Genomic DNA, 21831 nt, shown 5'->3' on the forward strand with positions numbered 1-21831 from the left:
CAATTCCCTAACTGCTCAGCCATCTGACCCACCTGACCTCCTCCCTCACCATATTGATCTTCATATTTTCACATTTTCCTCTCTGCCCTGTTCCTGCACATTGTACTTTACTCTTGGTCTCCCTAGAATCCGGTTATGGATTACGAAGCCCAGGGCCTTCTTCCTTCCTCTGTGAGAGCCGTGACCAAGCCTTGCATCACTAATGACGTGCACCCCACCATGCTACACGATCAGAAGAGGAGCGACAGGAAGTCCCGTTTCACAAGAGAAAAGGTCATGAAAAGGTTCCAAAAATCCCTGGTTGCCCTGGAACAGGATCTTATGACAACCAAGGAGGAGATCCTGAACACCAACGAGTACTTCAAAGAGATGTCTCGTGTGAAGAGCCAGGGAAAAGGCCTGATGGGTGCGTCTCTGAGAAGACTAGTTTATAACGTCAGAGGGAGAAGGCTCCAGAGGATTCAGGCGCAGAAGTATATACGGGTCAGCCAAGATTTCGATGCGCTGATCCAAGTGGTGATGAAGAACTGCAGCGATGACTTCAATCTGACGGGCCTGGAGAACTGGCAGAAAGAGCTTAAGAAGCTACGCATGGCCTGCAGGGCCTGCACTGAGAGTATCCAACCACCCGAGGTGTGTAGTTCCCCACCACAGGTCCAACCCTCTCAGGAAGAAAAGCCCTCCATCCAACGCTTTGTAAGTAATCAGTACAGACGTACTGTACGTATTTGTTTATTCAGCTATTGTTTGATTCAAGGTATGGCATGGCACTGTTTGTTGATTATCATCCTAAAGAGCCATGGAAAGATCCCAGGTCCCACATGCCAAAAGGTGATGTCTTCTCTTGTGACTCTGTCTCCCCAGGATCTATCTGAGCCAGAGACCACTCCTGTGGTCCACTTCACCATTGAGGACGACGCCATGGAATCCCCCCCTCTGACTCCTCCTACTCCCGAGGCCCTCCTCTTCGACCAGCAGGTTCCCCGGGCTTTGACTCCCCTCAACCGTGTCACCGTTGGAGTTGTGACCCCTAGCAGGCCTGAGCCTCCGCCTGCTGTGGGGTATTTACCCCCCCCTCGTCTGACACCAATCACCCACTTGAGCGCTGATGTAAAGAGGCTGCTCCAAGGAGGACTGGAAGGGCTCCAACAGGTAGGTCATTATCATCATGGGCAAATATATGATGATATTCACTGTTAAAGCATAAATACATTTAAATTAATTAAATACATTGCGGACTAATGAGGCTGGAAAAGAACCATGATTTCATTGGTTCAATTTTTTTCTCAGCTCAGTGATTCATCCATGTAAGCTTGTGTTCTGATTCCAGGATGTGACAGAAGAGAAGAACACTGGCAAAGGGGAGAAGAAGAAGCCTGGCGAAGGGGAGAAGAAGAAGCCTGGCAAAGGGGAGAAGAAGAAGCCTGGCAAAGGGGAGAAGAAGAAGCCTGGCAAAGGGGAGAAGACGGCCAAAACGCAGTCGTTTGTCAAACCACTGCTTGTGTTGGAAGTCAGCAAAAAACAGCCAGAGGAATACTCTGAAAACGATGTGAAGGAGGAGAAAAAGAAAAAGAAGAATGTTGGAAAGAGGTGAGGACAGATAGCAGAAAGGCTAAATGGAGGGGGTGGTAGAATGTGGGTAAAGACATCAAGACAGTCATTGTAAGGATGTGAGAATGCGTACTGGTATGGCAGATTACATTTTATGTTTTTTCTTATGATTGACAGGTTTCTCCAGTGGCTGTCGAGCAAATTGATATGCGGCTGTTGTTCAGATGTTTAACAAACATCATGCATGCATACTCATGCTCTTTCTCTCTCTCTGTCTTTCACTACACAGAGATCATGTAGACGTACACACATATGACATCATCAGTTACACTCCACCCTTACACACACATACACACACATTCTCTCTCTCTCTTCCTCTCTCTCTCTCTCTGTCTCACAGACACACACACACACACACATTCACTCTCTCTCTCTCTTTCTCTCTCTTTCTCTTTCTCTCTCTCTCTCTCTCTCTCTCTCTCTCTCTCTCTCTCTCTCTCTCTCTCTCTCTCTCTCTCTCTCTCTCTCTCTCTCTCACTCTCATATCACAGATGCTTGACTAAATGTTGTTCTCAATAAAGTTATCATTTTGTGTTTCATTTGCTATTGCTTTTTGATGGTTGCCAGCCTAATAAACTATAGCCGACTATTCATTTGGTCATCTCGCACCGTAATACTGTAAGCCTAAATTACTTTGCATGGCAGCCTATTTAAGAAAATAACCTTTTGGTGCACTTTATCTGTAAAACAGAGACTACTTGTTACCAACCGTTATGTTAGAATGTGAACACAGCTGGTCTTCCTCCTCCATTACACATTGTGGTGCATGGAACACGTTTTTCAGTTGTTTTTATTGACCAGAACCATACTTTAAAAACACATGAATATGCACAGCATGGAGTGCATGTGGAAGAGGGAACACGTAAACCTTTTAAACCGACTTACCAAAGTAATTGATCGCCAAGCCCTGTATGATGCAGAATCCTTCTCCGAGGACATAGTAGCCATACAAGTTGGTGACTGTGGCGAGGAGGGTGACGGGAAAGTAAATAAGTCTGAGGATGAGGATGTTCAGAGGGGTGATGAGGGTGTGTTTCTGTTCCGGGGCGGCACGAATATGACCAGGAAGTTGTTGGAGACAAGGGTGAGAAGGAACAGGAGGAAGACCAGCATGCTGTGGTCATCCTGGGGAAAGACTGTGGGCACTGCCAGCTCCATGCCAGTTCTGGATGTGCCAGCTGTACCCGCTGTGGCCTAGAACCAGACCTCAGTCTAGACCCACTTGATAACCACGTCTAGTTGAACCCAAGCAGAACACTTCAGCACCAACTGGAACCACAAACTCTTGACCACAGTTCTGACTGGAGCCATAAGAAACGCTGAATCCAAAACCAGCAACGAACACCAAGATTTCAACCTCAGGTAAAACTGGAAGTCATTTGTCTCTGTGTGTGGGGTCAGATGGCTGAGCGGTTAGGGAATCGGGCTAGTAATCTGAAGGTTGCCAGTTTGATTCCCGGCCGTGCCAAATGACGTTGTGTCCTTGGGCAAGACACTTCACCCAACTTGCCTCGGGGGAATGTCCCTGTACTTACTGTAAGTTGCTCTGGATAAGAGCGTCTGCTAAATGACTAAATGTAAATGTAATGTGTGTGCATAATAGATCGTGATGTGTAGGGACGTTACTTCGAATCCTGGGTTTGTGTTTCTTGAATGAGGAATTGAGAACGACGTTGTGTGGGGAGAGATCTTTATCGGTCTTCGACTTTCTCTCTGTGTGATCTTCACTCAGTTCAGACTGCTAACATTTACATTTATGTTTATTCATTTAGCAGACGCTCTTATCCAGAGAGACTTACAGTAAGTACAGGGACATTCCCCCCGAGGCAAGTAAGGTGAAGTGCCTTACCCAAGGACACAACATCATTTGGCACGGCCGGGAATCGAACTGGCAACCTTCTGATTACTAGCCCAATTCCCTAACCGCTCAGCCACCTGACCCCTGGAGTGAGTGCTTCAACAGAAACAGTGCCGAGGGAAAATGCTGCCTAGAGGATTTCCCAAAGCATCCTTGTGGCCTTGTGTTTATCAGGAGGCCCAGCACCCTGCAACAGACTCATCCACTCTCCCTTCTGCAAGCCTCATTGTTGGCATCTAACAGAAATAAGCGCAGCTCGTTCAGGCAGGGCAATCGGGCAGCGCGCGTCAGTCATCGGGGACGTAAGGCGTCTTACTCCACCTTCCTTCCTCTGCCCACTACCACACCCATGTTAGCAGCACATATCCTTTGGGCCACGTCCGATAAGGCGTCTTTAAAAGACGCGCGGATACGCACACACTCACCCCGGTTGTTGTATGATCAGTGCTGCTGCCGCCCTCCACCATCCCCTTTCTCCCCCGTGCTGTCTGTCTGTTCGATCCCTCCGGGGGATTATATCTCTATTGCTCCCTGCCTCATATGTCATGTATGTATGTGTTGCATCGAGGAGAACAAAGCCTCAAAGCCTGGGCTGTCACCGGGGTTTCAGCTGTTCCATCAGCCGCTCACTTCTCTCCAATAGCTCAGAGACAAGCCTTCTCCTCTAGCCTATCGTACTGCTGCCGAGCCTTTAAATATGTTTCTCTCCCTGCCTTCGTTCGTCCATGCTACCATTGTGCGTGACCCTCCACCTCCCCGTCACCTCCCGGTCTTCTTGGCTTCGTCTCCTGTCTGCCTCCTCTGCTTGTTGTCTGGCTGGGTCATCAGCCCCCTACACCAGTGTCTGGACTCCATGGGGGATCTCTCTTCATGCTGCAGACAACCATTGATCACCTGATCTCCCCATACGGTCTAAGCACCAAACACTTTGTCATTCTAAATCATATCTTATCATTTGTACAATAAAAAATCACTTCACTCATTCACTGGTCTTTCCTGATTGAAATGTCTGTTGTTTGATTTTAGATTTATGTATGATAATCAGAATTTCTTAACTGCAGAAATCCCAAATCTTTTTCAGTCATTGACAGGAGTGATGATCAGAGGGGCAGAGTTTCTACCTCCATCGTTCACACAGGGACCGAGATAAGGATAGAGTTTCTCAGTGAAGGTGCAGCCAGTGAAAGAGTAGATATGAGATCCGGCCTCCACATCATAAAAGGAGACCAGACCCTCCTCATAGTCCACAAACACCCCCACCTTCTGGGGCTTCTGTCTCAGGGAAAGGAGGACAGAAGGGCCAGCCAGAGCCTTATACTGATCTCCCTTCCTCAGCCAAACAGTCCAGTATCCATTGTTGAGACTCAGTGTGATCTCCCCCTTCCTGTTGATGGACTCTCTGACCACTCCCAGAGTCCACTTAGTCTTCCCCTCAACCTGCACCTCATAGTAGAACCTCCCTGAGGAGAAGCCCTGCTTTCCCAGGACAATGACACAACGATCAAACCTCTCTGGGTTGTCAGGGAGATCCTGCTTCATGTCTCCATGTCTCACTTGTTTCTCATCCTCAGACAGGATGAGATAGGGATGTGCTGTATCAGGGTGCAGAGTCACATCCACTGCATACTGCTGAATCCTCTTCAGTTCAGTGTCAGACAGCTTCTCCATCTCTTTATTGAGTGTCTCCTCCAGCTGACACACAGCTCTCCTCACTGCCCCCACACTCAGACCACTGTGAAAACTGATCTCAGACCAGTCCTTGGTGTGTGGAGGGGTGCTCAGGGATGGGAAGCTCTGGAGCAGGTGGAGGTGGTCCTCAGTGTGTGAGAGCTGCTCCAGCTCAGTGCTTCTCCTCTTCAGCTCGGTGATCTCCTGCTCCAGATCTTCAATCAACCCTTCAGCCTGTTTCTCTGTTGCTTTCTGCTTCTCCTCAATCACCTCAATGAGCTCAGCCTGGCTTCTCTCAATGGAGCGCACCAGAACAGTGAAGACCTGAACACTGTCTGATATCTCTCTCTCTGCATCTCTCTTGCTGGTCTCTACTGAGAGTTTGATCTCCTGAACCTTCTCCAGTCTCTCCTCGATCATCTGCTGCATGTCTCCCTCTGTCTTCTTCATCTGAGTCTTCCTCTCTTCACACTCCTCCTCTAGAGGAACAGTGTCATGGGCAGAGGTGTAGTCCAGGGTATACGCTGGTATACGGCGTATACCTACTTATTTTTCAGTCAGCATTGCGTATACCCACTTCTAAATCCCCCCTGATGCGCATCATTCAGTAATATCTGTGAGTCAGATTGCCTATTTTCTTCCTCGGGGATAGTGAAGCCATGACCCACCCTCCTCTGCCTCTAATTGGCTGGTACTCGCTGCTTTCACTGATTAGATTGGTTAACTTTAGGCATGAGGACTGATGAGCCAATCAGAGGCAGAGTAGGGCGGGTCATGCCGAGGAAAATATCGCTAATACCTCAGGTGCCAGTGAAAAAAAAAAAAAAAAAAACTCAGGTGCCGGTGCCACTTGACTACGATAACGGCAGCAGACCAAACAACAGATGAAGAAATGACACAAGCGGCGGTGTGCCACCCCAGTTGATGGAAGACATCATTCTGAGGTAAGTTTTAAGGTGGTTTCCAAATGAATCATTATTTTAAACTACTGGCAAATTGCCAGTGACTGCACATTTAGAGGAGAAGAGATGTTGCCGCCAATAGTTAGTGCGAGTCGGCTAACGTTATGAAGCTAGCTACGTAGATTGGGATAATGTGGGGAAACCGGGGCATTGTTGGTTTTCAGTAAGTGTTTAATCAACCCAGTTCATAAGAATTTCATACCAGACTGATGAAACTGATTATCTCAATGTTTATGAAGCTTGTTTATTATTGTAAAGGTCTAAATTATAACGTTAGCCAAGTTACTAAGCCCTAAATTATAACATTAGCCAAGTTACTTAGCCCTAACTAACCTATATGATCTAGTTTAATTGCATAGTAGCTAAGCTGGTAGTTGATTTTTAAGTAAGTTAAAACACAAGAATGGGGACAAATAGTTTAAGATTCAGCCTAAAACAATATTGAGGTCTAATCAGGCTGTCTTATTTTGTATAGGGACAGGTAACCATGAAAAGGAAGGGAGATATTGCTGACTTTTTTGTAAAGAGGCACAAATCAGGCCCAGATCAGGCCCAGGCAGACCCCACCCCTAAAACCAGCAGCCCTGGCAGCTCTCAACCGGGAGCTAGCCAGGCAAGTCAGTGTGAGCATAGACAAGGATCCAGTCTACCACCACCAGGTCAGAACACACAGGCAGTAAATTGCATCTCCAGTTTATTGAAAAGTGAAGCCTCACACTGTAACAAAAGGTGATTTGACAGATAAACTAAATCATAGTCTTACATGTCACTGTTTCTAAAACGGCTTTTTTCTGGACTACTTAAAAAAAAAAAAAGGTGAATACTGAGAGTATACCCACTTCTCCAGGGACCACTACACCACTGGTCATGGGTCTTGTGGTCCGTCTCAGTGCAGAACCGACACACACACGTCTGGTCAGTCCTACAGAACAGCTCCAGGGGTCTCTCATGCTTCTGACACATCCTGTCCCCCAAGTTCTCCACAGGGTCGATCAGCTTGTGTTTCTTCAAGGCTGCAACTCTCTGATGAGGCTCCAGGTGAGTCTCACAGTAAGAGGCCAGACACACCAGACAGGACTTCAGGGCCTTGAGCTTGGTACCTGTACAGATGTCACATGACACTTCAGGTTTAGTAGGACGTAGGTCTGGACTGATGGTAGCTTTCAGTGGCTCTGACTTCCTGAACTGAGCAGCCATCTCAGAGATGAAAGTGTTGACACGAAGATCTGGTCTCTTATCAAAGTTCTCCTTGCACATGGGACATTGACACAGGTCACTGTTGTCCCAGTACTTGATGATACAGGCCTTGCAGAAGTTGTGTCCAGATGGAATAGTGACAGGATCAGTGAACACATCCAGACAGATAGAACACTGGAACTGATCTTCAGACAGGAGACTGCTACAGGAAGCCATTTCTAGAATAAGACCAGGAGTGAACTTATGAAACTAAATAGACTGAAATCACCTTTAGTTCACCACAATTCATCTTCTCTAAATATAACATTTTTATCAATGCTATGTGGAACTATTTACAAACAAAACTGTATATTGTACAAATAGGTATAAGCTCTTTCACAAATAGAGTAATAACCTATACAAATAGTATAGTATTTAGTATGTAGGATTTAGTCATTTAGCAGACGCTCTTAGTATTGAAACATTACGTTACAACAACACTGTTATACACATGAGTTTAAATGAAACAGGTCAGATTGAATCTCTGTTCTCACCGGTTGGTACTTATGTTGCTCAGTTTTTCTGATCTCTGAGTAGAAAACAACTTAAACACTCTCAAACTAAACTAAGTAGATCCAATTCTGACACTGGAATCACTTTCGTTTTCGTGAAAGCATGATAAGAGGCTTCTCTCCTCCCAGTCCTGCCCTGAACAAAGGTGAACCCTTTATCGCTGACTTCTCTCAAACAAGTCAGCTGAACTGGACGGCTTTTTTTTTCTACTGGGACATTCCTAAAATCATTAGTATCTAACTGCTTGCTGTAACCTACAGTAACCGTATAGAAGACTGTAAACCCCAGCAGCACTTTTCCATGGTGATCGGGACTAAGGTGTAGGATTCCTGTCCAGGAGTAACAGCTCATGCTGGGGAACTGGAGAGATCCTGGCAGGAGAGGAAGAAGAGATTAAATAACCGCGACCTCAACACAACTACTAGATACTTGACATCCTCTACTTGTTTGTACTGATAAATGAAACATGCTACCAAGAGATAGCTTGAAATGAAGAGAAACAGAGAGAGAGAGAGAGAGAGAGAGAGAGAGAGAGAGAGAGAGAGAGAGAGAGAGAGAGAGAGAGAGAGAGGCAGACAAATGAAAATAGAGAGCAGGGAAGAATGTCAAACAAAGAGATGGTGGTGAATGCACATTGTATATGTGATGAATATAAGTATGTGTATGCCTGTGTATGGTGTGTATTTATGGGATTAGAGTGAGCATGTGTATATTATCTACATAATGAGGCACCACATTAACCTTAATGGTCTTTGCACCTGTAATGTTTCCTACAATACAACTGGTGCCTGAACCCCACCTGAACCCTGTACTCTGTCTGTACTGCAGGACTGTACATCACTAAACCAGGACTATACCAGCATCAACATCACACCTAGACTCTGTACCTCACTCTCCTTCAGTCAACAACAGTCAACACTGAGCAAGCAAAGCTGTCAATCACCCTGTACACCACTCATAGACAACTGGAGAGTCTGACATCCATTCAAACCTCCCCTGACTGGATGTTCCCCTCTTTGTCACATACAGAGCACACACTTACTCATTCATTCTCTAAGGTCTATCACACAATGATGCACACTGGTAACATGAAGTCAGGTACAATACATGCATTGTGTTTATTAGTCAGAAATGAAGGTGGATGTTTGAGAGTGAAATGAACACTCCAGCACAGATCTAGCAGCCTGGTTTGAGTCACCTGCAGCTTGTTGAGATCTCTCCTTGCTGCTGTTGACCATGTGACTGGGCAAAACTCCAGGTGAGATCAGACCAGTGACTGGACCATCTGGAGCCTGATCTGAGGTGTCACACACAGACTGCATTTTCTCATCCTGGTAAGACCTATTCCCATGTTACAGTCTAGGTGTTGTTAGCAAGACAGCAGCTTGTCCAGTGTAATACCCAATCATTTGACTTGATTCCACTGAGATCTACACAGTTTACAAGTGTACAGAATACTGCATGTGTTGATGCAGGGGGACATCTAGTGGTGAATACCTAACATGACAAGTAACCTCTTCTGAGTGTTGGATTGTCCTTCACCTTTGACCTTTGCCACCCTGACCCCAGCAGTAAGGACGAGTCCCGGCACATCACCAGCTCGCTGTCTGAACTCCTGCTGTTGAAATAGTTAAATCTTTTATGTGTGTGTTTCTGTGTGTGTGTGTGCGTGTGTGTGTGTGTGTGTGTGTGTGTGTGTGTGTGTGTGTGAAGGCTGAAATCTTCAAGGCATCCTCAGTACCATTGATGCTCCAAAGACTGTCATGGAGGACCATAAAGAGGTGAGACACCTTAGTCATTTGTGCTGCCTGTGCTCTAGAGATCTGACAACAGCACAGTTAAACTAATGATTTATAAGATTTGTCTTGTGCAGCTCTGTCACTGTGTGACTGAGACCATTTTGCCACTTCAGGATCCTTGTCAGAAATGTTATGAAATGAAACAAACAAACTTAGAATATAAAAATGGTCATCACTGCAAGTGTTTTATATTGTATGTTCCTTTATTATTAATTTTGGTCATTTTATTCCATTGTCCTTCTCTGCAACAGGCATTTTACTAACTGTACCAATAAACATATCATGTGTACGTAGGTTACCTTTCATTTCATTATTTTACTATATTTTAAATCCATTTTAGAGTGATTCATATTACACATATACATTGGATTAATGTATCTTAGCACAAGTTCAGTCAGTAAGAGCATTCTGTCTCTCTACACACTCCCCCCACTATGCGTGCTCTCTCCTTTTCCTCTACCTCAAAGCCTGGGCTGTCACCGGGGTTTCAGCTGTTCCATCAGCCGCTCACTTCTCTCCAATAGCTCTGAGACAAGCCTTCTCCTCTAGCCTATCGTACTGCTGCCGAGCCTTTAAATATGTTTCTCTCCCTGCCTTCGTTCGTCCATGCTACCATTGTGCGCGACCCTCCACCTCCCCGTCACCGCCTGGTCTTCTTGGCTTTGTCTCCTGTCTGCCTCCTCTGCTTGTTGTCTGGCTGGGTCATCAGCCACCGTCACCAGTGTCTGGACTCCATGGGGGATCTCTCTTTATGCTGCAGACAACCATTGATCACCTGATCTCCCCATACGGTCTAAGCACCAAACACTGTGTCATTCTAAATCATATCTTATCATTTGTACAATAAACAATCACTTCACTCATTCACTGGTCTTTCCTGATTGAAATGTCTGTTGTTTGATTTTAGATTTATGTATGATAATTAGAATTTCTTAACTGCAGATATCCCGAATCTTTTTCAGTCATTGACAGGAGTGATGATCAGAGGGGCAGAGTTTCTACCTCCATCGTACAGACAGGGACTGAAATAAGGATAGAGTTTCTCAGTGAAGGTGCAGCCAGTGAAAGAGTAGATATGAGATCCGGCCTCCACATCATAAAAGGAGACCAGACCCTCCTCATAGTCCACAAACACCCCCACCTTCTGGGGCTTCTGTCTCAGGGAGAGGAGGACAGAGGGACCAGCCAAAGCCATGTACTCGTCTCCATTCCTCAGACATACAATCCAGTATCCATTGTTAGGACTCAGTGTGATCACCCCCTTCCTGTTGATGGACTCTCTGACCACTCCCAGATCCCACTTAGTCTTCCCCTCAACCTGCACCTCATAGTAGAACCTCCCTGAGGAGAAGCCCTGCTTTCCCAGGACACTGACATAAGGATCAAACCTCTCTGGGTTGTCAGGGAGATCCTGCCCTATGTTTCCATGTCTCACTTGTTTCCCATCCTCAGACAGGATGAGTTTTCGATGTGCTGTATCAGGGCCCAGAGTCACATCCACTGCATACTGCTGAATCCTCTTCAGTTCAGTGTCTAACAGCTTCTCCATCTCTTTATTGAGTGTCTCCTCCAGCTGACACACAGCTCTCCTCACTGCCCCCACACTCAGACCACTGTGGACACTGATCTCAGACCAGTCCTTGGTGTGTGGAGGGGTGCTCAGGGATGGGAAGCTCTGGAGCAGGTGGAGGTGGTCCTCAGTGTGTGAGAGCTGCTCCAGCTCAGTGCTTTTCCTCTTCAGCTCAGTGATCTCCTGCTCCAGATCTTTAATCAACCCTTCAGCCTGTTTCTCTGCTGCTTTCTGCTTCTCCTCCATAACCTCAATGAGCTCAGCCTGGCTTCTCTCAATGGAGCGCACCAGAGCAGTGAAGACATGAACGCTGTCTGCTATCTCTCTCGCTGCATCTGCCTTGCTGGTCTCTACTGAGAGTTTAAACTCTTGAACCAGCCTAGATCTTTCTTCCATCATCTGGTTCATCTCAGCCATCATTTGTCCCAGCTTAGTCTTCCTCTCTTCATATGCCTCTTCTAAAGTGATAGAGCCATGGGTCTTGTGATCTGTTCTCATGCACATGACACAAACAAATGTCTGGTCTTTCCTACAGAAGAGTTCTAACAGTTTGTCATGCTTCTGACACATCCTGTCCTCCAAGTTCTCCACAGGGTCGATCAGCTTGTGTTTCTTCAAGGCTGCAACTCTCTGATGAGGCTCCAGGTGAGTCTCACAGTAAGAGGCCAGACACACCAGACAAGACTTCAGGGCCTTGAGCTTGGTACCTGTACAGATGTCACATGATACTTCAGGTTTAGTAGGACTCAGGTCTGGACTGACAGCAGCCTTCAGTGGCTCTGACTTCCTGAACTGAGCAGCCATCTCAGAGATGAAAGTGTTGACATAGAGATCTGGTCTCTTATCAAAAGTCATTTTTCACATGGGACATTGACACAGGTCACAGTTGTCCCAGTACTTGGTGATACAGGCCTTGCAGAAGTTGTGTCCACATGGAATAGAGACAGGATCAGTGAACACATCCAGACAGATAGAACACTGGAACTGATCTTCAGACAGGAGACTGCTGCAGGAAGCCATTTCTAGAATAAGACCAGAAGTTAAATTATGAATCTTGTGAACCAATGATCTCATGAACAAAACAATAATAGTATATTGTAGAAAATGTACTTTGATTAAAGAAGAAATAGCACAGACATAAATAGTACAATATAGAAATACTGCATATAGAAGAGCATAGTTCTATAGTCTTTTGAACGTCAGAGTCAAGCAACAGTCTATTTTACCAGCCACATCATCATTGGATACACCTGATTGATTCTCTGTTCTCACCTGTTGGTACTTATGTTGTTTTCTATGATCTCTGTTTGTAAAATAACCAAAACACTCTCTACCTAAACTTAATAGAACGTGTTTCTGAGTTTAGAATCTCTTAGGTTTCGATTAGGGGAAATAACGATAAGAGGCTCCTCCTCCTCCCAGTCCTCCGTCCTGAACAAAGTTAACCCTTACATGAATGAATACTATCTAGTAAGTCAGCTGACAGGAAGGGTTTTATTACTCTGAAGTAAATGAGTGGGAGAGATTTAGAGAGATAGAAAGAAAGAACAATAGTGTGTGATGAGGGAAGAATGACAGAGAGACATGTTGAATGGAAGTTGTGTGAATATAAGTGTTTGTGTGTGGTGTGTTTATGTGTGTGTGCAGAGTGAGCATGCGCATGTTATCTACATTTCAGTCAACATACTCTTGTACTTATTTAACCATTTGTTGCAATGGAATACTGTAGATTTGTCTTTGGCAAAGGTTCTATCTAATTGGAAAACTTCCTGCCTTGGAGCAGCTAGCATAGCACAATGTTTGCACAGCAACAGCACAGTAACACATGATGTGTGAGCATGTGTGTCCGGGTCTGTGAAGGCATGCAGTATTCAAGTCCTCTAATGCTGGGGACACACTAAATTATTAATTAAAAATTATTTTTAAAATGTGAGAGGCCACAAACATCAAGACAAAAAAATCCTAGACAACCGTTTTGCTCCCCCCACACATCAGGATTTCATATATTCAAATATTTACGATTCGCGATCGGGGCGGCTCCGACGTTCTTCCAAGCAGGTTCGGTCACTGCTAACACACCTCACACCAAGAGAACATCTGATAAAATAATCTGTAGAACCATCAAGATAAACATTACCTAGGATTGTCGGAAGGGGGAAAATCGGCCCGATTAGCCTGTGGTGTGTCCCCAGCATTACTCATTCATTCTCTAAGGTCTATCACACAATGATGCACACTGGTAACATGAAGTCAGCTACCATACAAGCATTGTCTTTATTAGTCAGAAATGAAGGTGGATGTTTGACAGTGAAATGAACACTCCAACACTGATCTAGCAGCCTGGTTTGAGTCACCTGCAGCCTTGGACCACATGGAGCCTGATCTGAGGTGTCACACACACAGAGCATTTTCTCATCCTGGTAATACCTATTCCCATGTTACAGTCTATGTGTTGTTACCAAGACAGCAGCTTGTCCAGTGTAATACCCAATAATTTGACATGATTTGTGTTCCACTGAGAACTACAGTTAACAAGTGTACATAATACTGCAAATGTGTTGATCTAGGGGGACATCTAGTGGGGAATACATAACATGACAAGTAACCTCTACTGAGTGTTGGATTGTTCTCTAGACTGACTGAATGAACTGAGTTTGACCGTGGTCTCTGTGTGTTCCACAGTGACCTCAGTGTCTTGACCCTTCACCTTCGACCTCTGCTACCCTGACCCCAGCAGTAAGGACGGGGCACGGCACATCATCACCGGCTCGTTGGCTGAACTCCTGCTGAAGGTGTGTGTGAGCAGTCTCTCTCTCCCCCCCTCTCTCCCTCTCCCTCCCTCGATAATGTGTTATGATCCTGGCTGCCTGGGGAGTGACAGGTGAACCCAAATGCAAGACTCAAACGCTGATGTGATATGAACCAGGTTTATAGCAGACACAGAGGGTGATGATGGTGAGGTCTGTGGATGCCAGACAGGAGGCAGTGAGGAGGGAGCTGTAGGTTGTAGGTGATGGGATTAGGTAGCCGATGAGGTCTGTGGTACTCAGGGACAGAGGTGGATTAGTAACCTTGAATGTACCTTGGTCAGGCCTGGAAATGGCAGGGCAGGACAGAAAACATAACAGTGAATGTTTTTCATATTTCAGAGCACATTCTTAACTGTGTGATACATACAGTACATTCATATACAGGCGGTACATTGTCTGGAGATCAGTCAGAGTGGAGCATACACATCTACACAAGGCTCAGGTTTTCTGAAGAAGAGGGATTGTTTGTTAAACGTCTCATCTAAAATTTCTACAGATTTGTGATTGGGGCTTTGTTGTGTCCACTAATCTGTTTGGCAGCCCTTTATCTCTGACTGACACAGCTTCAAAGAGACCAGTGACGTGGACATTGACACCATACTGTTGAAATGATGAAGATGGGTTATGATTTATGAAGATTGATTATGATTGATGAGGATGGCTTATGATTCTCGATTAATCCCATTGAAAATGAAACTCTCGAATCACCCCTTTTAGTATTGTTCTATATTACTGGAAACCATGTGTTAAGCTGTTGACTGATTATTATTACCACTAAATGATAGAGGATATTGAGCCTGAGTGTGAGATCTGGGTGACAGAGGCTGAGGAGTGAGGGAGAAGGCCACCTGGAGGCAGGCATCTTCCTTCACAGGCAGAGGCCTGAGCTAGAAGTCAAGATGCACTGTTTTTAGGCCCTACGCCCAGAATCTTATCTGTAGTCGCCTGCACAAGGTCAGCACCAGGCCCAACTAGGGATGATGTACAACAAGCCTCATTGTGTAAGCAGCATGAAGGCGAGCATCAACGTATTGTGGGCTACAGAACCCGTCTTAAGAGAAACACTAATCTTTGTATCCCAGCATCAAAATGTACATCTCCAAACACAAGCAAGGTCAAAGGCATCAAAGTTAAGGTGCGAGTGAAATCTGAAATCCCCAGGACAAGTGACCAATTGAGTTATGAGTAAGATATGAGACCATCTGTAATTACCAATAGTAAAAAAACACATGAGAATAGGTGGGAACATACAACAGTATATATTTGCATGCCCGGGGGGTAAAGATCAGTTGGTCCAGGGATCAGCTCACGTTTGTTGGGATTTTTGTTTTCTTGAAAACCAATAAACACTTTGCATCAAACTTTGCTGAGCTCCAGTGCCGTTTTTTGAACTTATAAGATTAATTGAAGACTTTTACTCAACACAATGGTAGGATAGAGACAGGCTTTAACCCTGTCCTATGCTGTAGTTAGGCTTGGTTGTGTTATATAGAGGTAATGATGCAGACGGGTTTACCTGTGAAGAAAGCCTGAGGCATCATGGGAAATGTAGTGTGAAGTGGACAGCCTTGCAGTCTGAATACCTCTCCCATGTCAGGAGACTCACCATATCTGTCTATTTAGTTGACTTTTTTTCCAATGCTGTAAATTGGATACATTTTATGAAACACACAATTTAATATACAGTAAACACCATTTATAGTGGTTGTTTTAAGCGAGGTTCTGACCTGTAAGTTAGTCTTCTTCCAGCTGTCAGGAACGTCTTTTTACTAAGTGTGCATGTGTGTACAGTGTAGGATGGTGCTCAGCACCTGTTAACACCTCACATCACACATCATATCTCAACTGTCCTCTGTCTTAGCTTTGTCTCCTGTTAGTTTTGCTGTAGTAGATAGTGTCACAATAATATTGCACTATATACACACACACACACACAAATTACAACTATTTGTCTATGTTCACAGATGATGAGGTTAATGTTTCCCCTATTTATTGTAATCTTACACAAAACATAATTTTATGCTAAATTTAATTCACACTTTCGTTATGCAGTTACCGTAAATATCATGGCTGTACAACTAAGAAAATGTCTCTCAGATTCAAAATTCTAATACATTTAAAGCACGTTTTGATAATAAATCAATCAATAAAGCTTAATAATTTAATGGCTCTGGTCGGTACCTATACAGACAAGAAAGATGTTGCCAATTTAAAGGACTGCTGGGCTGTATGGATTTCAAAATCAAATCTGTCCTACATGACGGAACGTGTAGTGCAGATGGGCCAAGTAACAATTATCGCATAGCCTGTTGTAGTTTGCATTGTGGGCATTGTTTGTGTATTATTTATTGGAGTCATCTGAGCTACATGCTTGTGTGTAATTACACATTTCTAATGAAGAATATTGACACGTTTATTTTACGGACATACGTTCTGTATAAAAAGTCTGTTTGAATGCTACACATGATTACGTACAAAAACGTCATAATGGTGTATATTCATACTTAAATTAAACATTATACAGCTACATCACATTTCTTCTGAACAGGCAGGTGAATAGCAACTTGAAGACTTGTATTGTAAGCTGTCTCAGAAGATTTTCTAAGGCTATTCAGACAATTTTGTGCTTTTTGGTGAGTAATTCTTATTTACACATTAATGTTTCCCCTACTTATTGTAATCTTAAACGTAAAACATAATTTCATTCTCAATTTAATCCACACTTTCATTATGCAGTTACGGTCAATATCATCGCATCAAATACATTTAAAGCAAGTTTTGATACATGGTTTTCTTTTTGTGTTTTGTTATAACTGACCACATCAATAAAAAGAGACTCAAGACTCAGTCCACAAATGGCCTGTAAACCAAACCTCAACAGCATTGCAGTTACAAAAGTTACAAGTTTTCTCTCTCAATTGCTTCACAGCCAATCATTGTGAGCCGAACATGCCGATACCAAACTCTTCCAGTCAGGTCAGCTCCTCTCAAATAACACGTTCCCATAATCACTGTTATTGGCCATAGCCTAATGCAGTGGTTTTCAGAGAATTTATTTATGAAAACTAACGATCTATCTGACACAGTTTGATGATCCTGATCACCGTCGTGGGGACAGTGGAAAGAGATCCAAACGGATACTGGTTCGACAAATGGACGGCGCAGAAATGGTAAGAGCCTTATATAAACTTAAATGTAAATGTTTAAACAGCAAACATATACCTCTCTGAGTGACTGTGTCTCTAATGTAGAAAGTTGACCATGATGGGACAACTATTGAAGAGGTGGAAACGGATTGGAAAAATCGGGATGATCTGTCTCTCCATTCACTCGATGAGGCAGATTTTCTGGTCAGTTGTTTATGTATAGCGATAGGTGAAAGGGATGACACCAAATTGGTAAGATCCTTATTTTACATACACTTAAATGGTTAAATAGCAAACATGGTCAAATACCTCTGAGTGACTGTGTCTCTAATATAGGAAATGGAACGTGGTGGGAACACTATCTGTCAGACCGAAGATTACGATGACCTCTCTCTCCGTTCAGTCAGCGAGAGAGATTTTCTGGTCAGTTTGTGCATCAAAAGCATCAAGGTACATTACATTTTGAAGATAGACTGTGTGAACAATATGTTTCCATCTGACTCACAGTCTGATGAGGAGCGTGACCGCCAGCAGAATCCACTTCCGGATAGAAGCCTGGTATGTGTATGTGTGTGGCAAAAGGTCAATGATTTGTCTTTTTCTCTTAGTGCTGAATCAGCTTTTCCCTCATTTACGTTTAGTCATTTAGCAGACGCTCTTATCCAGAGCGACTTACAGTAAGTACAGGGACATTCCCCCGAGGCAAGTAGGGTGAAGTGCCTTGCCCAAGGACACAACTTCATTTGGCACGGCCGGGAATCAAACTGGCAACCTCCTGATTAATAGCCCAATTCCCTAACTGCTCAGCCATCTGACCCACCTGACCTCCTCCCTCACCATATGGATCTTCATATTTTCACATTTTCCTCTCTGCCCTGTTCCTGCACATTGTACTTTACTCTTGGTCTCCCTAGAATCATGTTATGGATTACGAAGCCCAGGGCCTTCTTCCTTCCTCGGTGAGAGCCGTGACCAAGCCTTGCATCACTAATGACGTGCACCCCACCATGCTACACGATCAGAAGAGGAGCGACAGGAAGTCCCGTTTCACAAGAGAAAAGGTCATGAAAAGGTTCCAAAAATCCCTGGTTGCCCTGGAACAGGATCTTATGACAACCAAGGAGGAGATCCTGAACACCAACGAGTACTTCAAAGAGATGTCTCGTGTGAAGAGCCAGGGAAAAGGCCTGATGGGTGCGTCTCTGAGAAGACTAGTTTATAACGTCAGAGGGAGAAGGCTGCAGAGGATTCAGGCGCAGAAGTATATACGGGTCAGCCAAGATTTCGATGCGCTGATCCAAGTGGTGATGAAGAACTGCAGCGATGACTTCAATCTGACGGGCCTGGAGAACTGGCAGAAAGAGCTTAAGAAGCTACGCATGGCCTGCAGGGCCTGCACTGAGAGTATCCAACCACCCGGGGTGTGTAGTTCCCCACCACAGGTCCAACCCTCTCAGGAAGAAAAGCCCTCCATCCAACGCTTTGTAAGTAATCAGTACAGACGTACTGTACGTATTTGTTTATTCAGCTATTGTTTGATTCAAGGTATGGCATGGCACTGTTTGTTGATTATCATCCTAAAGAGCCATGGAAAGATCCCAGGTCCCACATGCCAAAAGGTGATGTCTTCTCTTGTGACTCTGTCTCCCCAGGATCTATCTGAGACAGAGACCACTCCTGTGGTCCACTTCACCATTGAGGACGACGCCATGGAATCCCCCCCTCTGACTCCTCCTACTCCCGAGGCCCTCCTCTTCGACCAGCAGGTTCCCCGGGCTTTGACTCCCCTCAACCGTGTCACCGTTGGAGTTGTGACCCCTAGCAGGCCTGAGCCTCCGCCTGCTGAGGGGTATTTACCCCCCCCTCGTCTGACACCAATCACCCACTTGAGCGCTGATGTAAAGAGGCTGCTCCAAGGAGGACTGGAAGGGCTCCAACAGGTAGGTCATTATCATCATGGGCAAATATATGATGATATTCACTGTTAAAGCATAAATACATTTAAATTAATTAAATACATTGCGGACTAATGAGGCTGGAAAAGAACCATGATTTCATTGGTTCAATTTTTTTCTCAGCTCAGTGATTCATCCATGTAAGCTTGTGTTCTGCTTTCAGGATGTGACAGAAGAGAAGAACACTGGCAAATGGGAGAAGAAGAAGCCTGGCAAAGGGGAGAAGAAGAAGCCTGGCAAAGGGGAGAAGAAGAAGGCTGGCAAAAGGGAGAAGAAGAAGCCTGGCAAAGGGGAGAAGACGGCCAAAACACAGTCGTTTGTCAAACCACTGCTTGTGTTGGAAGTCAGCAAAAAACAGCCAGAGGAATACTCTGAAAACGATGTGAAGGAGGAGAAAAAGAAAAAGAAGAATGTGGGAAAGAGGTGAGGACAGATAGCAGAAAGGCTAAATGGAGGGGGTGGTAGAATGTGGGTAAAGACATCAAGACAGTCATTGTAAGGATGTGAGAATGCGTACTGGTATGGCAGATTACATTTTATGTTTTTTCTTATGATTGACAGGTTTCTCCAGTGGCTGTCGAGCAAATTGATATGCGGCTGTTGTTCAGATGTTTAACAAACATCATGCATGCATACTCATGCTCTTTCTCTCTCTCTGTCTTTCACTACACAGAGATCATGTAGACATACACACATATGACATCATCAGTTACACTCCACCCTTACACACACATACACACACATTCTCTCTCTCTTCCTCTCTCTCTCTCTCTCTCTCTCTCTCTCTCTCTCTCTCTCTCTCTCTCTTCTCTCTCTCTCTCTCTCTCTCTCTCTCTCTCTCTCTCTCTCTCTCTCTCTCTCTCTCTCTCTCTCTCTCTCTCTCTCTCTCTCACTCTCATATCACAGATGCTTGACTAAATGTTGTTCTCAATAAAGTTATCATTTTGTGTTTCATTTGCTATTGCTTTTTGATGGTTGCCAGCCTAATAAACTATAGCCGACTATTCATTTGGTCATCTCGCACCGTAATACTGTAAGCCTAAATTACTTTGCATGGCAGCCTATTTAAGAAAATAACCTTTTGGTGCACTTTATCTGTAAAACAGAGACTACTTGTTACCAACCGTTATGTTAGAATGTGAACACAGCTGGTCTTCCTCCTCCATTACACATTGTGGTGCATGGAACACGTTTTTCAGTTGTTTTTATTGACCAGAACCATACTTTAAAAACACATGAATATGCACAGCATGGAGTGCATGTGGAAGAGGGAACACGTAAACCTTTTAAACCGACTTACCAAAGTAATTGATCGCCAAGCCCTGTATGATGCAGAATCCTTCTCCGAGGACATAGTAGCCATACAAGTTGGTGACTGTGGCGAGGAGGGTGACGGGAAAGTAAATAAGTCTGAGGATGAGGATGTTCAGAGGGGTGATGAGGGTGTGTTTCTGTTCCGGGGCGGCACGAATATGACCAGGAAGTTGTTGGAGACAAGGGTGAGAAGGAACAGGAGGAAGACCAGCATGCTGTGGTCATCCTGGGGAAAGACTGTGGGCACTGCCAGCTCCATGCCAGTTCTGGATGTGCCAGCTGTACCCGCTGTGGCCTAGAACCAGACCTCAGTCCAGACCCACTTGCTCCCCACGTCTAGTTGAACCCAAGCAGAACACTTCAGCACCAACTGGAACCACAAACTCTTGACCACAGTTCTGACTGGAGCCATAAGAAACGCTGAATCCAAAACCAGCAACGAACACCAAGATTTCAACCTCAGGTAAAACTGGAAGTCATTTATCTGTGTGTGTGGGATCAGATGGCTGAGCGGTTAGGGAATCGGGCTAGTAATCTGAAGGTTGCCAGTTTGATTCCCGGCCGTGCAAAACTACGTTGTGTCCTTGGGCAAGACACTTCACCCAACTTGCCTCGGGGGAATGTCCCTGTACTTACTGTAAGTCGCTCTGGATAAGAGCGTCTGCTAAATGACTAAATGTAAATGTAATGTGTGTGCATAATAGATCGTGATGTGTAGGGACGTTACTTCGAATCCTGGGTTTGTGTTTTTTCAATGAGGAATTGAGAACGACGTTGTGTGGGGAGAGAGCTGTATCGGTCTCAGACTTTTTCTCTGTGTGATCTTCACTCAGTTCAGACTGCTAACATGGAGTGAGTGCTTCAACAGAAACAGTGCCGAGGGAAAATGCTGCCTAGAGGATTTCCCAAAGCATCCTTGTGGCCTTGTGTTTATCAGGAGGCCCAGAACCCTGCAACAGACTCATCCACTCTCCCTTCTGCAGCCTCATTGTTGCCATCTAACAGAAATAAGCGCAGTGCGTCAGTCATCGGGGAGGTAAGGCGTCTTACTCCACCTTCCTTCCTCTGCCCACTACCACACCCATGTTAGCAGCGCATATCCATTGGGCCACGTCCGATAAGGCGTCTTTAAAAGACGCGCGGATACGCACACACTCACCCCGGTTGTTGTATGATCAGTGCTGCTGCCGCCCTCCACCATCCCCTTTCTCCCCCGTGCTGTCTGTCTGTTCGATCCCTCCGGGGGATTATATCTCTATTGCTCCCTGCCTCATATGTCATGTATGTATGTGTTGCATCGAGGAGGCAGGGAGTGCTTCCCTTAGATCATCCACTCCGCCAAAGTTAAATCTACATGTCCATGTCATGTAACAATAAATGCTCAAATCT

At 45.0% G+C, this 21831-nt stretch overlaps 1 protein-coding gene and 1 pseudogene across 1 annotated transcript; both read right to left on the bottom strand.

Annotated features, from left to right (window-relative positions):
- Positions 1 to 4052: 4052 nt before the first annotated feature.
- On the bottom strand, positions 4053 to 7512 carry LOC134037931 (E3 ubiquitin-protein ligase TRIM39-like). Its single transcript, XM_062483501.1, has 2 exons — positions 6973 to 7512; positions 4053 to 5638 (listed from the first exon to the last, which is right to left on the bottom strand). The coding sequence occupies exons 1-2, from the start codon at positions 7510 to 7512 to the stop codon at positions 4547 to 4549; spliced, it is 1632 nt and encodes a 543-aa protein (XP_062339485.1). The 3' UTR covers positions 4053 to 4546.
- A 2325-nt stretch (positions 7513 to 9837) lies between these two features.
- Positions 9838 to 12573, bottom strand: LOC134037930 (E3 ubiquitin-protein ligase TRIM39-like; annotated as a pseudogene).
- Between the last annotated feature and the right edge of the window lie 9258 nt (positions 12574 to 21831).

This window comes from Osmerus eperlanus, chromosome 17 (assembly GCF_963692335.1).
Source record: "Osmerus eperlanus chromosome 17, fOsmEpe2.1, whole genome shotgun sequence".
NCBI lineage: Eukaryota > Metazoa > Chordata > Actinopteri > Osmeriformes > Osmeridae > Osmerus > Osmerus eperlanus.

Coding starts and splice junctions, on each gene's coding strand:
- LOC134037931 (XM_062483501.1), bottom strand. CDS start 7,512: ATGGCTTCCTGTAGCAGTCTCCTGTCTGAAGATCAGTTCCAGTGTTCT. Junction 5,639..6,972: donor GCACTGAGACGGACCACAAG/ACCCATGACCAG, acceptor GACTACACCTCT/GCCCATGACACTGTTCCTCT.